Source organism: Charadrius vociferus, unplaced genomic scaffold (assembly GCF_000708025.1).
Source record: "Charadrius vociferus isolate BGI_N301 unplaced genomic scaffold, ASM70802v2 scaffold552, whole genome shotgun sequence".
Taxonomy (NCBI): domain Eukaryota; kingdom Metazoa; phylum Chordata; class Aves; order Charadriiformes; family Charadriidae; genus Charadrius; species Charadrius vociferus.
Genome location: NW_009647400.1, coordinates 206,956 through 222,183, shown reverse-complemented (window position 1 = coordinate 222,183; position 15,228 = coordinate 206,956). Strand labels below are relative to the sequence as shown.

The following is a 15,228-nucleotide window of genomic DNA, read 5'->3' as shown; positions in this document are numbered from 1 at the left end:
GCCGGGGCCGGGCGCGGAGCCCCGGGAGGCGGGAATGGCCGCTTGCTCACTCGCCCAGCGGCACGTGGGGCTCCGTGAGCGGCCGGGCGGCCTCCCCGGTGCTCTCGGCCCCCACAAGGCGGGGCGCCGCGGTGGGCAGGCCGGGCCTGCGTTCCCCAGGACGGTTTTCACCTGTGGTGGTCGACGTGCCCTGGAGCGGCGTGCTGGGGCTTGTGCGGGGCTCTCTCTGGCTTCGCTCTGAAGCATGTGGCCGAGCAGCCGGAATCGCAGAGTCTTTGCAGTGCTTGTGGCCGAAGACGTGTTGCTGGTGACAACTGAGGTGTTCTTTTGCGTTGCAGAAAGGCCATGTTCAGCTCTAGCGCAAAAATTGTGAAGCCTAATGGCGAGAAGCCAGATGAGTTCGAGTCTGGTATATCCCAGGTACGTGTCCTTTCCTGCTGTTCGGTTACCAACTGCAAATTACAGACACACTGTTGTCACAGTTGTCTGGAGCTTAAACTTCGAGGGTGATGTTGTCTAAGCATGTACCCTTTCCTAGTTTTATGTAGGGTAGTCAGCCTGTGTTCCCACCAGTTGAACTTGTTGCATCTGTCATTGTGACATAGAGGAAGTTAAATCTTTGATACTGGCTATGGTAAAAAGTATATAGCTGCTCTCTGGCACCATGTACAGGCCGCAGTCTCCAGGGTTCTTATGAATCGAACCGTATGTAGTGGATTATTTTGTAACTTCATTTTCCTAGGCTCTGCTGGAGTTGGAAATGAACTCTGACTTAAAGGCTCAGCTGCGGGAGTTGAACATCACAGCAGCTAAGGTAGGCGAGACCTCCACAACGAATGGCTTGGTGACTTGCTCTCTGCATGTATTTTAACTTTTGCAAATGTTAACATACGAGTTGAATGGTGTCTTTAGCTATTTCTTACAGCCTGTGATTGTTTCCCTATGTGCTGTTGTGGTTTATCTTCTGATATTTGCTGTTAACATGTAGAATTTTGTAATAGTTTTTTTTTAGGAACTGGTCTGAAAAGTCATTGTCAAAACTCAAATGGCAGTTTGGTATTTTAAATAAATGTATTTAAAGAAAAGCTAGCTCTACTTTCTATCTGCCGAGTGAGCTTGAGATCTGAAACTCACTTTTTGTGTGTGTATGTTGGCTGGCAATGTAGGTGTTACAGAATCTTTGTCAGGAACATGAACTGTAATACTCTGTAAAATCCGTTTGTTGTAAATCCTCTTTTATGTACCAAGTAATAGATAGGAGATGGATTGAGGTAATAGACTGACTTGATCATGTAGGTTAGCCTGTTTGTAATTTTTGGTTTGGGTTTATAAAGGCAACTGAAACCTTAGGGAAGAAAAGGAAGAAGAAAACTAGTGGAAAAGGAGGAAGAAAACTAGTATTAGAATTTGTCAGCCTTGGAGACTGGATGGAACTTCTGAAGCTGCTTGCTATAACCAAAAACTTCAGTAGGTTGCTCTTTGGTTCTTGCCCAGGCCTACCAATATTCACACAGACACAGATGCTTGACTGCTTAAAGTTAAAGAATCTGGAAATGCAGAAGTTGGCTTGGTACATGAGTTCAGGGCCCTTCAGAAAAACTGCTTTGCTGCTGAAGTACAGCAACGTGTACTGTCCTCAACAAGGAGTTCTTAAAAATGTCTTTGTTGTTTAGTTTCCTACTTAGGTTTATTTGTGAGAAATCTCCTGTGGGCATCTGAGTTAGCTCATGTGGGAACTTAGCTGGTGAAAAACAATTCAGCTTTCCATTCTGTTGGAGAATGAGGATGTCTGCAGTTGGGGTCATAAGAGAAGCAGCTTTTAAGCCTATACAAACTTCTTTGGTTTTGATCAACTGTTGGAGACAGAAACCAGGGGAAAAAGTAATGCATGTTGGTGTGTTGTAAACCTGGCAATGCAGGCCTTGGCAAGTGGTGAACAGAAGATGACTTCCATGAAGTAGCAGCTCAAAAATAAGAGATTTATTACTGTAAACTGTCTGGAGTCTGCATTAGAGGCAAATAATTTTTGAAACTTTGTATCAACATCTAAGTACCACTGCAGATGATAAGCATTCAGTGTAGTTAGGATTCTAGCATCCGAGTCCCGTCCTGCAGAAAGAATGAGCTTTGCTAGTCAGAGGATGTGACTGTGAAAGGAGTGGTGGGATTGATTGCCCAATCGCTCCTTTAGAGCAAAACAAGCACTCTGACCGAGGTTTTTCTGTTTAATGCTGGCTCTTAAATGCATTAAAACAGGTACTGCTTTCTGATGCTCCTTCTCACCCTGCTCCAAAGTTGTAAGCAAGACTATCAAATATCTGTGTTCAGAGGATTCCCGATCAAACCAAACACTGCTTCTTGACCCTTAGATAATGTTTACTTTCTACTTCTGTTTCAGGAAATTGAAGTGGGTGGTGGCAGAAAAGCCATCATTATCTTCGTACCAGTTCCTCAGCTGAAATCTTTCCAGAAGATTCAGGTGCGGCTAGTTCGTGAGCTGGAGAAGAAATTCAGTGGAAAGCATGTGGTGTTCATTGCTCAGGTAAAACGCTTAGAAGCATAAAAATGTTGACTTGAAGGGATCCCTGAGGGCATCTAGTCCAGCCTCATGCTTGAAGCAGGACTGTTGCCAACATTAGATCAGGTCAGCCATGGTTTTGTCTAGCTGAGTCTTGAGAACATCCAAGGATGGAGATTCCACAGCCTCTCTAGATAACCTGTGCCAGTGCTGCACTATCCTTCATGTCTTGTCTGTTCAAGGTAACAATGATATAATGCATATATTTGTACCAGCAGGAAATGTAATGAATGTCCTTCTGTGGATGTAAGCTCAAATGATTTCAGCTAGCAGCCAAGGCTATGTAAGCTTGGTGAGATGTGCAGCTTTTTGGAAGTAGTTGTAACTTACTTGTTCTGGCCTCTCTTACTCCTTTAGAAGTTTGAGAAGCAAAGCTTGAAAGTTAAAGGGAGCAAATATTAGGAACTTTACTATGCTTACATAATCTAAGCACTTAAAATTCAGTTTAATAGGAAGGAAAAACCTGACTGGAGTTCTGAATTTATGGAAGGAGCTAAGCTGTGAAAAGGTGATACAGGGTTCCCTGAGCAGTACTAAGGGGTGGACAAATTCTGGAGATCTGTCTGCCAAGTGGACAGTTGGTTGTTAGACTGAAGCTCTTTTTAGCAAAAATTCTTCGTAACATAATTTTAGGAGCCAGACCACCTTACCCTGAATCTTTATGTGGCCAAGAAGACTTCTTTTAATCAAGTGCCTCTGGCTCACTTAAACTTAAGTGCTTGAGAATTCCCTGTTGGTTTAGTAATCTGAATTTTAGCAAGGAATATGTGCAGTTGTTCTGCAGGTGAAACATAGGTTTCTGTAGGTGAAACGTTGTTGCTTTTGAATGTGACATGACCCAGTTTGGATTACAGTAACGTCAGCATGAATACAGTCATGCGGAAGCTGAGATGTGTTGGTAGAAAATACTGCAGGTGGCTGGCTACAACTGTATCTAAAATGTTTCATCTAAACTGCATCTCAATGTTTCGTCTACCCTTGCAGATAGGGAAGCAGAAATAAATTTTTCTGATCTGAGCTGGTATAAATACCTGTAGATGCTGCTTTTGGAACAGATTGCATTTAAGCCAGGGTTTGATTGGATCATGTAATACATCTCATTCTTCAAACCAGCGTTTTGATCTCAGATGTCGGCTAGCTATCTGTGGGACCGAAATAGCCTCTGCTGTGAAGCAGAGTAGTAAGCTCAACCGAACAGAAATTGTAAAATTCTTTGAGATTTCTGTTCCCAAAGAAGTATGTTCAGATGGCTAATATGACACAGTAAACTACCCTGGTTATATTCATGGGGCAGGATGGGTTGAAATACAAATCTTTTATTTCAGTGTGATGAATACAGGATCAGTAGATAAGAAATAAATCAATATGAGTACTTCAGCTACTGTAAGTAATATCAGGTTCTAATCATATGGTTTAGGTTGGAAGGGACCTTAAAGATCATCTAGTTCCAACCCCTCTGCCATGGACAGGGACACCTCCCACTAGACCAGGTTGCTCAAAGCCTCATTCAGCCTCATCTTGAACACTTCCAGGGATGGGGCACCTACTGCCTCTCTGGGCAACTTGTTCCAGTGCCTCATCACCCTCATAGTGAACAATTTCTTTCTAATATCTAATCTCAGTCTCCCCTCTTCCAGTGTGAAGCTGTTACCCCTCGTCCTGTCAGGATGTGTGCTTGTAAAAAGTCCCTCTCCAGCTTTCTTGTACACTCTCTTCAGATACTGGAAGGCTGCTGTAAGGTTTTCCTGGAGCCTTGCTTCTTCAGGTTGAACAACCCCAACTCTCTCAGCCTGTCTTCATAGGAGAGGTGCTCCAGCCCTCTGATCATCTTCATGGCCCTTCTTTGGACCTGCTCCAACAGGTCCATATCCTTCTTGTGCTGAGGACTCCAGAGCTGAATGCAATATTCCAGGTGGGGTCTCACAAGAGTGGAGTAGAGGGGGAGAATCACTTCCCTCAACCTGCTGGACAGACTTCTCTTGATGGAGCCCAGCATGTGGTTGGCCTTCTGGGCTGCAAGCGCACATTGCCGGCTCGTGTTGAGCTTCTCATCCACCAGCATCCCCAAGTTCCTCGCCTCAGGGCTACTCTCAATCCATTATCCCCCCAGCCTGTATTTGTGCTTGGGGTTGCTGCAACCCAGGTGCAGGACCTTGCATTTGGCCTGGTTGAACTTATGAGATTGGCATGGGCCCACTTCTCCAGCCTGTCCAGGTCCCTCTGGATGGCATCCTTTCTCTCCAGCATGTCAACTGTTTCACACAGCTGGATGTCATCAGCAAACTTGCTGAGAGTGCACTCTATCCTGCTGTCCCTGTCGCCAACAAAGATGTTAAACAGCACCTGTCCCAGTACCAACCCCTGAGGAACACCATTATGGGTTGCTGCTTGGACATCGAGCCATTGACTGCAACCCTTTGAGTGCAGCCATCCAGCCAATTCCTTATCCACCAAGTGGTCCGTCCATCAAATCCGTGTCTCTCCCATTTAGAGACTAGGCTGTCACATGGGACAGTGTCACACGCTTTGCATAAGTCCAGGTAGACGATATCTGTTGCTCTCCCCTTACCCACCAGCATTGTAACGCCATTGTAGAAGGTCACCAAATGTGTCAGACATGATTTGCCTTCAGTGAAGCCGTGTTGGCTTCACTGTTTTCCATGTGCTTTAGCAAAGTTTCCAGGAAGATCTGCTCCATGATCTTGCTGGTCACAGAGGTGGGACTGACTGGCCTGTAGTTCCCTGCGTCTTCCTTTTTTCCCTTTTTAAAAATGGGGGTTACGTTTCCCCTTTTCCAGTCAGTGGGAACTTCACCAGACTGCCACAACTTTTCAGATATAATGGAAAGTGGCTTAGCAACTTCATCCGCAAGTTCCTTCAGGACCCACGGATGGATTTCATTAGGTTGCACGGACTTGTGTACCTTCAGGTTCCTTAGATGGTCTGGTACTTGAACTGTGGTGGTTCTTCATTCTCAGAGCCCCTGCCTTTGCCTTCTGCAACTTGGGTGATGCGGTTGGAGCCCTTATCGGTGAAGAATGAGGCAAAAAAGTCATTGAGTACTTCAGCCTTCTCCATCTCCAGGTGACCAGGTCTCCTGTTTCCTTGTGGAGAGGGCCCACATCTATCGTCTTCCTTGTCATCATTTGTATACTTATAGAAGTTTTTCTTGTTGCCCTTGATGTCCCTGGCCAGATTAATTCTCTCTGGGCTTTAGCTTGCCTACCCTGGTCACTGGCTGCTCACACAGTTTCTCAGTATTCCTCCCAGGCTACCTGTCCTAGCTTCCATGCTCTGTCGGCTTCCTTTTTGCTTTTGAGTGTGTCCAGGAGCTTTTTGTTCATCCATGCAGGCCTCCTGGTGTTTTTGCCTGACGTAATTGGGATAGATCGCTTCTGAGGATGGAACCCTACCAAGCAGGTCTCTCAAGAGGCCAAAGTCTGCTGTCATGAAATCCAGGGTAGTGAGCTTGCTGTGCACTCTTTTCACTGCCCTAAGGATCCTGAACTCTACCATTTCATCATCACTGCAGCCAAGGCTACCCTTGAGCTTGACATTCCCCACTAGCCCCTCCTTGTTGGTAAGGACAAGGTCCAGTATAGCTCCTCTCCTCATTGGCTCCTGTACCATGTGGAGAAGGAAGTTGTCACTGATGCATTTCAAGAACTTCCTGGATTGTTTGTGCACCACTGTGTTGTCCCTCCAACAGACAGCGGCGTGGTTGAAGTCACCCATGAGGACCAGGGTATATGAATGCGATGCCACTCTTGTCTGTCTGTAGAGGGCCTCACCTGCTCCATCATCCTGGTCAGGTGGCCTCTAGCAGACCCTGGCTGTAATGTCTCCTGCCCCTGTATTCCCTTTAATCCTCACCCATAAGCTCTCGTCGGCTCTTCGTCCATCACCAGATGGAGCTCCATGCACTCCAGCTGTTCATTGGCATATAGGGCAACACTCCCTCTTTGTCTCCCCTGCTTGTCCTTCCTCAAGAGCCTGTATCCTTCCATTCCAACACTCCAGTCTTAGGAGCCATCCCACCTCGTCTCTGATGCCAATGAGATCAAAACCCTGGAGGTGTGCGCACATCTCTACCTTCTCTTGTTACTTCCCCATGCTACGTGCATTTTCATAGAGGCACTTAAGCTGGGTCCCTGTTGAAGCTGACTTACTGGCTGGAGGGGCTGCACATCCTCCGTGCTGCTCTCCAGGTGCCCTTCCTTTGAGGTGTTTTATCTGTGTTTGCCCGTTGGCTCCTATTGCCTCAAGAGCACCTGGCTCAACTCCGTAAGACTTTAAATGTGCTGCACTGTACCCAGCACATCTTGGAGCAATGGGTTCAGGGCCCTCGCTAGCACCCCATCCCTCAAACCTTGGAGTATTGTCCCTTAATGTGTCACGAGCAAGCCTGATGATACCCTCTCCTTGATCAAGTCTAGTTTAAAGCTAGCCCCACAAGCTCATGAGCAAAGACCCTCAGAAAGGTGAACCCCATCTGATGCCAGCAAGCCTGGTGCCATGTAGGCCATCCCATTGTCAAAAAACGCCAAAATTGTGGCAGTGACACCAGCCATGGAGTCACGTATTAGCAGACTGAGCGCATCTCCTTCTTCCAATGTCTGGTGTAGCTTTAGGCAAACTTTAAGCTCCTTTTGAGGTGTTTCATGTGTCTGTTTCTAGTAGGGGGAACCTGTATGTGTGGGTTGGGTTTTTTTTGAGTTGACTGTAAACACTAGATACTGAGAAATGCCCTTTTTTTTTTTTTTTTTTTTTTCCCTCCCTTAACAGAGGAGGATTCTGCCCAAGCCAACAAGAAAAAGCCGCACAAAAAACAAGCAAAAGCGTCCCAGGAGGTGAGTAAATAGTACTGATTCAATATGACAGCCTTCTTTTGTAACTTGATAGTTCAGTCATGTAATGTTTAGCTGAGTTTTTGAGAAGCCATTGAAGTGATTGGGTGGTCGTGTCCTTTCCCTTACTGCTTGAAATGGTATCTGTAATTTGACTGCTAAAGGGTGCAGTAATAAGCTTGACTTTGGGCACTGTGTTGCATTTCTTAGAACTCCATCTGTATGTCTTGCTACAGCTGTAGCCAATTTTTAGCCAGCAGTAATGGCTTAAGAAACTCCAGCCTGCTGTCTCTGTTACCACAGTGTGCTGACAACAATTAATTTTTTTTTTTTTTAAGTTGTAGGAAGACCCACATCCACATCACATGTTAGACTGTACAGAAGGCAGGGCTGGCACACTGAAGGGATGCAGTGAGGGAGAGAATGGCTGAGGCGGGGTGTAGGTATGAGTAGTCTCACTGGGCATGAGTTTAACAGCAGTAGTATAGTCATTTGTGTTAAATGGCCTTGTTGCTCTCATCTAGTCTCTTTATTACTAGACATGCAGCACTACTATGGCTATGTGGATGTCAGTGCCTCTTCTAGACTGTCCTCCATCTTACTGTATCATTACGTAGTCCATGTCTTAAAAGTTTGTCCTCTTTATGGCATGTGGCGTGTTCCTGTAACTTCTCCCAGCCCCAGTGTTACCTGTATCATATCTATTATGGTATTTTGAATTCTTCAGGCATGGATTTTAAAAGTGCAGTTTCGAAGTACTGCTCTAGCCGAAGTCCTGCCTTTGGAGGGCTCTGTGTTGTATTAAAACTACTGTTGCACAGCGGCTAGAGAAGTTGGCATCTGTGTGCATGATTAGCATGCTGCCACTTTCAGCAGGGGGAAAAAAGGGTGTGCAGGGCTATCCCTTTCTCAGACTGAGACTACATCAGGCTAGTGCTGTTGTAAAAACGTGATACGTATATTGCAAAGCATAGAAATGTGATTGATATTTGTCTCCCTTAGCTATCTCAACCTTTGCAAGTTTGAAATGCTGCTGTAGACACGGGTCTTGGTTAATGGTGATACTGCCTTAAAACTGGAGATAGGGAGGCTGGAAATGTTACTAGTCATCTAGACACACACACAAAATAACCTGGATTAATTTTTCTCAATTTGACTCACTTTCAGACAGTTCAAGAATACAAATGTAGACATCAGTCTTCTAAGCATGGATTAAACTTAGCAGCTAGATTTGTCCAGTAATATTTGGTGTTTTAAACCACTTGGGTTTAGGCAGATGCAGAAACCAGTGTTTTCAAAACTGGGTTTCCTGTGAACATACTCTATGTAGTTAAAGATACTTGCACCTTAAACTCTTCAGCTGAGTGTCTTTGGTAGAACTTGGTTCTGATTGAAACAAAACCTTCCTTAAATGTGTAGAAGTAAAAGAATGTTTCAGGGCTGTTGCTGCAAAGCAACATGTGATCAAAAAGGTCAGAAACCTGTTCACTGTTTTTTTTCTCTCATGCACTCATTAAGTTTCTGTTTTTACTGTAGAATTCAGCTTTTATTTTTGTATGATGTGCAAAAAGGTGTGGTATTGTCACACTGCAGCATTAGAAAAAAAAAAAAACAAACAAACAAAACCCAAACCAAAACACAGCTGAATTTTCAGCTAAAGCATGCTGTGGAAGGTTTAAAGCTTAGCGAACTGGAAAATTTGGCAAGAGGACATGTTTTAACAATACAAATATGGCATTTCAGCCGTACGCTTACTGCAGTGCACGATGCCATTCTTGAAGACCTGGTCTTCCCAAGTGAAATCGTGGGCAAGAGAATCCGCGTAAAACTGGACGGCAGCAGGCTCATAAAAGTCCATTTGGACAAAGCACAACAGAACAATGTTGAACACAAGGTAAATGAAAAAAACTTTACTTTCTCATGCACGATGTGGTGGCATTCTGATGTAACGAAGAGGCTGCTTATGTGACATAGCAAAAGACTGCCTTTTGGCTTGTGGCAGTGGAGATGCTTCTGTTTGTATTCAGAGTAAGATGCTGAAGATGAGGCAAGACAGTTTTGAACTAAAGCTCTGGTTCAACTTGCCAAAACCCCTGGATTCTAAAGTAGATATATTGGTTCCCTCATGGGAACAGACAGTGTTTTGTTGGGAGGTTTTTTGTTTGTTTGGGTGTTGTGGATTTTTTTTCTGTTTTAAGTCTAGTGCTTAGTGTCGACCTTAAACATATGCGCTTGGTACAGCATAGTCCCCCATCACTTTGCTTAGTTTTTTTTCTCTGGGGACATGTTTAGGACAGCTCAGCTCTCTGGGTCTCCTACAGTTTCAAATGAAAGAGGTTCCAAATGTTCTTCAGGAAGCATGTCTTCTGTGGAAATGCTCAGCTGCCTTAATCTAGAAGAAAATAGTCAGCTTGAGAGTTCACTTCAGAGTGAAGGCACTGTGGGAAATAGTATAGTACCTAAAGTATGTTAACATAGATTTTACTTCCATATACAGTATGTATAAACAAGATTGTTTGTCTTCACAGGTGGAAACATTTTCTGGTGTCTACAAGAAGCTCACAGGCAAAGATGTGGTGTTTGAATTTCCAGAATTCCAGCTGTAAAGTGCAAAAAATGGCTGAATAAACAACTGTTCATATAACAGAGTAATTTCATTTAAATTTTGAATTCCATAAAAATAGGTGGGGGTTAACTGGTTCATGGGACTTCTCTACTGTCTGGATGAGTGACATTTGTCTATCAACGTGCTAAGTCACCAGTGTTTTAACGATAGCCCTCATAGGTTGTTCTTGGCACTGTCACAACACAACTCTGGACAGAAAAGTCCAGAGTCTGCAAAAATAATTGGCATTGAAAACCAAACTGAATTACGTTTATATGCTCCTTTTGGGGAGAATGGAGAATTACTGTAGGACAGTGGAACTCCTGAGTTTTGCGCACAAGAGCACCGGTTGGAGACCTACATGTTCCTGACACTGGAAGAAGTTACATAGCAGGTGGTGTGACCTATGAAGCATGAAGTGATAGCATCTGAAAAAGGGGGTTAAATTTTTGGGAAGTATGTTGCGGGAGGTATAGTTAAATTTTAGGTAATTTTCTTGCTCTTTGAATGGCAAAATTACGTTCCAGTTCTTACCTAAAAGTGGGTTCTGCAGCTTCTCACCTTTATCAGCATGAAATGGGGAGACATTTTCATTTCTGTGTGTTTGACTGCCTTGCTGGACACAAACTACAGGTTTTTTTAGACATTGATCTTGCTTTTAGAAATCATGGATTTTTGTATCTCGATGTATTAGCAGTATGTAGATGTATCACTGTTGGGGTAACCTTCCTCATGGCTTATAACTGAAGGCAGGGGTAGATATGCCGGGGTGAAGCAATGACTGCTGGAATGTTTGGGGGTTTTTTAGATGGTGTTTTAACATAGTACATGCTTGGTCATATGGGAAGAGGTGGGGAAGGACTAGCTGTATCCCAGCAGTTGGAGGCTGCATGATAGTGTCCTGAAAACACTACAGTTTTGACTTGGATATTTGTTTAGAAACACTTTCAGCAAGTAACTTTTTTTTTTTCCAGCTCGGGGGGAGCATATAATTGGGCATGTAAGTGCTCTGAGCAATTTATGCTAATTTAGTACTTCACTGTTCTGAACAGGCTATTCAGTACAGTGACAAGTGATAGGACGAGAGGAAATGGGTTCGAGTTATGCCAGGCAAGGTTTAGATTGAACATTAGAAAAAATTTTTTCACTGAAAGGGTTATTAAACATTGGAATAGTTAGAATAGGCTACCCAGGGAGGTGGTGGATTCGCTATCCCCGTGGTGTTTAAAAAAAGCATAGACGTGGTACTTTAGGACATGGTTTAGAAGTGGTTTTGTCAGGTTAGGTTAACGGTTGGACTTGGTGATCTTAAAGGTCCCTTCTAACCTCAACAATTCGGTCATTCTATGATTCTGTTCTGTTACTTGGGAGTAAGTGCTTAATACAGTAAAAGGCAACTAATTACAGAGAGAGTCTATTAAGTGGAGAGCTTAGTAGGTAGCAGCCTGTGTACCAGGAGCCCTTAATAATGTGCATCTTCCTACCTGAGAGTAGATGGAGGACAAGTGCTGCTTGCTGAGGGTCTTTGTACCTTTATTTTCTTTTCCCATTTACTGTAGTTTTGTTTGCTTCCTATTTGATACCTCTCGTCTTCGGTTGCGAAGACCTAAAAGGTTAAAACAATTGCATTTGCATTGGAAAAGTGAAGCTTTTTAAGTCATGCTGTAACTTCTGTTGAGTAGGGCGGGACAGATAGCAATATGCTGTTACTTTTGGTGCAGGCAATGCAAAGAGAACAAGGAAAACACACCTGCCCTGTTGCAACTAATAGTTAATTTCCTCCTACTTACTGGCAAGGCTTGAACCTTTGCACAAAAAAGCAGGCTGTATCTTTGAAGAGGTTGTCTTAGCTTAAGGCCTGGCCTTTTTCTCCTTTTCAAACTTCTGCCTCTGGAGTATAACTTTATTCTTCATTTCTTGACTATTGTTCATCTTGGGATGATTCAGCTTCCCTTAGAATTAGGTGAGGGGAGTTGTAGGTATATAATAACCTCAAATCTTGGCTGCTTGCTGGAGAGTAATCGTAAAAGATCTTGTAGCAGAAGGAGTGCCAGAACTTTAGAATTCAAGTTTTCATTGTTAAAATGGGCATTATTCAGGTTGGAAACACCACCCGAAGACCTCCAAAGTAATTCTAGACTCAAGTCAGACGTGTTGCTAAGCCTGCTACAGCAATGACAGATGGTAGCCTGTGCAAATAGATATTTGCTGGGTGTGTGTTGGAAGAAGCAGCCTGGGGAGTATTTGGAGACTTACCAGATGTTAACTACCTTTAGTTAGATGTTGGTGAGTCTGCTGGGGCTGTGTAACATCTGCAAGAAGAGGTGATGCTCAGACAGCGGGCTTCAGTAGACAGCGTTTCTTGTTTCATGGTGAAATGCAACTCGGGTTTGATCTCTTCATAGTAATAAAAATGTCAGTGGCGTTTCTAGTTTTGAAGCACCGGGAGGGGGGTAAGTGGGGGAGGAGAAATCTAGTAAACTGAATGTGAAGATTGCAAATGTTCCCAGGCATTGCCAGCTGGTTATAGATTTTTCTTGGCTCTTGTTGCAAGCCCTTTGAACTGTATGAAATGCAAAGGCCCATGATGGCCCCATAAGCAAATTCTTTGAGTGAAAGGATAATGCTGTCAAAGCCGTTTATGGTTCTTACATCAACTAAGCTGCAAGTAAAGGTGGATTTTTGTGGCAAAAAATACCAGGCTGCGAGCTTTGCAAAAGACTTTAGTCCTAGTTTACCTTTATTCATGGACTCCCTTGTGTGTTAGTGTCAGTGATGCAGTCAGACAACTCCCTCTGTCCCTTGACAAGCACAGCAAGTGAACGCCTGCAATCTGGAAAGTCAGTTGATGCCATCTGGTCAAGTGCTAATGAGGCTGCCGGAATACTGGTGTCAAATGTTACCTTAACCTAAACAGACTCCATATGAGATGATGCTAGACTTTTCCAATACCCTTCGTGTGCTGGTGCAGTTGAACTCTGAATGTGTGATTCCTTAGGAGTTTTATCAGCTGGTCCGCAAAAAAAGCGGTGGGGCGCTCTACCAAGACCCCGTGCAGCAGTAGTACATGGGTAGTGTCAATGTGAAGAGACTGTCAGATACTGATGAGTATAAAAAGACCGATTTATTTTGGGCTACTGCAGGAAAGAGGAGCAGGGCCTTTACATCTGTTCGGTGCTCTTGAGACTTGCACCTGATATTCGAGCTTTCATTGTTTATTCCATATGAATCCTTTCGCAAATGTCTTCAAATATTTTTGTCTGTGAGGAAAGCTGCTCCTGGCTGCTTTACCTTTGAAAAGGTGTGTAGATGTGTTAAAATTCCTAGTATGGCAGAACTTGCTTGAAGTTTTGGGTGGTAAGTGCTTGACCATCTTGTATTAATATGATAATTTGATGCACGATAACATCGTGTTGGATTAGCCCCGCTTGCATGTAAGTGCTGAGCAGTATTAAAAGGAAATCCTATCACTCCTATATTATAGACTGAAGGAGTCTATTTCTTAAGCCTTCATTTTTCCCAAATTTTGTAAGTGGGAGGCCTGAGTTTGATTCTCTGTTATATCTAAAAGCTAGAGCAATCCCCAAAAGCTAGAGCTTTTTCTCTTTGTGGGCTGTGCTTTCCAGGTCTCTAGAGGTGTATCAGAATGACAGGAAAAAAAGATATTGATTACAGGAAGTCACAAAGTCTCATAAAAAGAAGGCTTTTGGTTAGGCTGAGGGGATGTGAGTTTTCCTGTCCTCTGTTCAGGCCTGCCTGCAGCATTGATCAGTGCGAGTGGTTGACCCTGTTATAACGAAGTGGCTTTGCTGTGCCTCTTACTGCCTGCATTAAGAGTGCTCCTGTGGAAAAACCTGCGTTCTGCTGAGAGTGAGAGAAGTGACACAAGCATCTCTTTGTACTAGTGCTCTGTTCCCTACAGAGACCTGCATGTAAAGGTTCTTACTTATGTCTTGTGATTAAGAGGAGAAAGTTTGTTAGATTTGTTACCGTTTGCAAGTTCAGGTATCCCCTCTTCTACCCTCCAGTTACTGTTACTCTTTCTGTGTTTTTTTTTTTTTTTTTCAGGAAAATCATTCCTAATCTTAGCAATAAGCAGTTGCTGCTAGGTGTTGCTAAATGATTAATAGCTAATGTTTTTCATATTGGATATTGTGCTGACGTGTCTGGCTCAGTTTTGATCTGCCCCTCGAGCAGCAAAGATAGAATTAAAGCCAGGCCAGAGAGATTATGCCAATTATAGAGATGGGGAATAACAGAAAAAGCAGTTTCTGTATTACTGCCGCAGTGAATGCTGCTCAGAAATTTTATGCAAAAAAGGTTAGTGCAACACCATTAATGAAGTTGAAGGGCAGATTTTATACAGCTGCAAGCAAAGTTAAACCTGTGTTGCTGTTTCTGCACTGACCTTTCCCACCATACATCTACAGAAGAGGTGGTAGGGATAGCTTCTGGTGTCTCCCTGCCCATAGAGGTGCAGTGGTGCTGTCTGTCCCCTGGGGCGGCACTAAGGGAATGAGCTTCAGATGGATACCTTCACAGGGACAGCTGTACAGGCTGTTTTTTCCCAGGTGTATCTTGGTGTTTAATAAAGTTGTTCTTCTGTTTTCTTCGATAAACAATACCTGTTAGGTGAAGCCAAAGGGAACGGGACATGTCATTACATGGTCTTGGTAGCAGAGGAGGGGACACACTCAGCTTGAAGGTGTGCAGATCGGTACCATGAAGGAGTTGTGCATCTGCTGCATCTCCTCTTGTCTCTTGGGAGTTTGCCTTGGGAGGCTTACTAAGGGCTTAAGCCATTAACTTTCAAGAACTGGAACAGCATTTGTAATGGTCTGTGATAAGCTGAGCTCGAGCAATTGAGCTCAGATACTGTTTTATTAAGGAGTTTGGGTATTGCCAGTTTTCACCCCCTGGGAAAATCTGCTTGGGAATGTTGCCAATGCCATTGGATGTTTTGCCAAACCAAGGGGAGAATTAGACCCTTGTCATCTTCTTATAACAACAACATTTCTAAGTAGTCATTGTGTTTTAAAATAGATACTATGTTTAATTTTCTTACAGACAAAAAGGTAATGCCAGCTGACTATGGAAAGAGCAGAAGAATTTGCCTGAAGGCTAGTGAAATGCATAAACCTAATTTTTCTTGTTTTCTAACAGAAGACTTGTTCTTTTCCTTTTACAACCAACTTGCT

The 15,228-nt window shown here is 43.7% G+C and overlaps 1 protein-coding gene across 1 annotated transcript; it reads left to right on the top strand.

Moving 5' to 3' along the window:
* The first annotated feature begins 221 nt into the window (after nucleotides 1-221).
* Nucleotides 222-10,074, top strand: RPS7 (ribosomal protein S7). The gene is made up of 6 exons (XM_009880138.1): nucleotides 222-420; nucleotides 743-814; nucleotides 2,399-2,542; nucleotides 7,364-7,428; nucleotides 9,169-9,319; nucleotides 9,954-10,074. The coding sequence occupies exons 1-6, from the start codon at nucleotides 346-348 to the stop codon at nucleotides 10,029-10,031; spliced, it is 585 nt and encodes a 194-aa protein (XP_009878440.1). The 5' UTR covers nucleotides 222-345; the 3' UTR covers nucleotides 10,032-10,074.
* The last annotated feature ends 5,154 nt before the right edge of the window (nucleotides 10,075-15,228 follow it).

Coding starts and splice junctions, on each gene's coding strand:
- RPS7 (XM_009880138.1), top strand. CDS start 346: ATGTTCAGCTCTAGCGCAAAAATTGTGAAGCCTAATGGCGAGAAGCCA. Junction 7,429..9,168: donor AAGCAAAAGCGTCCCAGGAG/GTGAGTAAATAG, acceptor ATGGCATTTCAG/CCGTACGCTTACTGCAGTGC. Junction 9,320..9,953: donor AGAACAATGTTGAACACAAG/GTAAATGAAAAA, acceptor TTGTCTTCACAG/GTGGAAACATTTTCTGGTGT.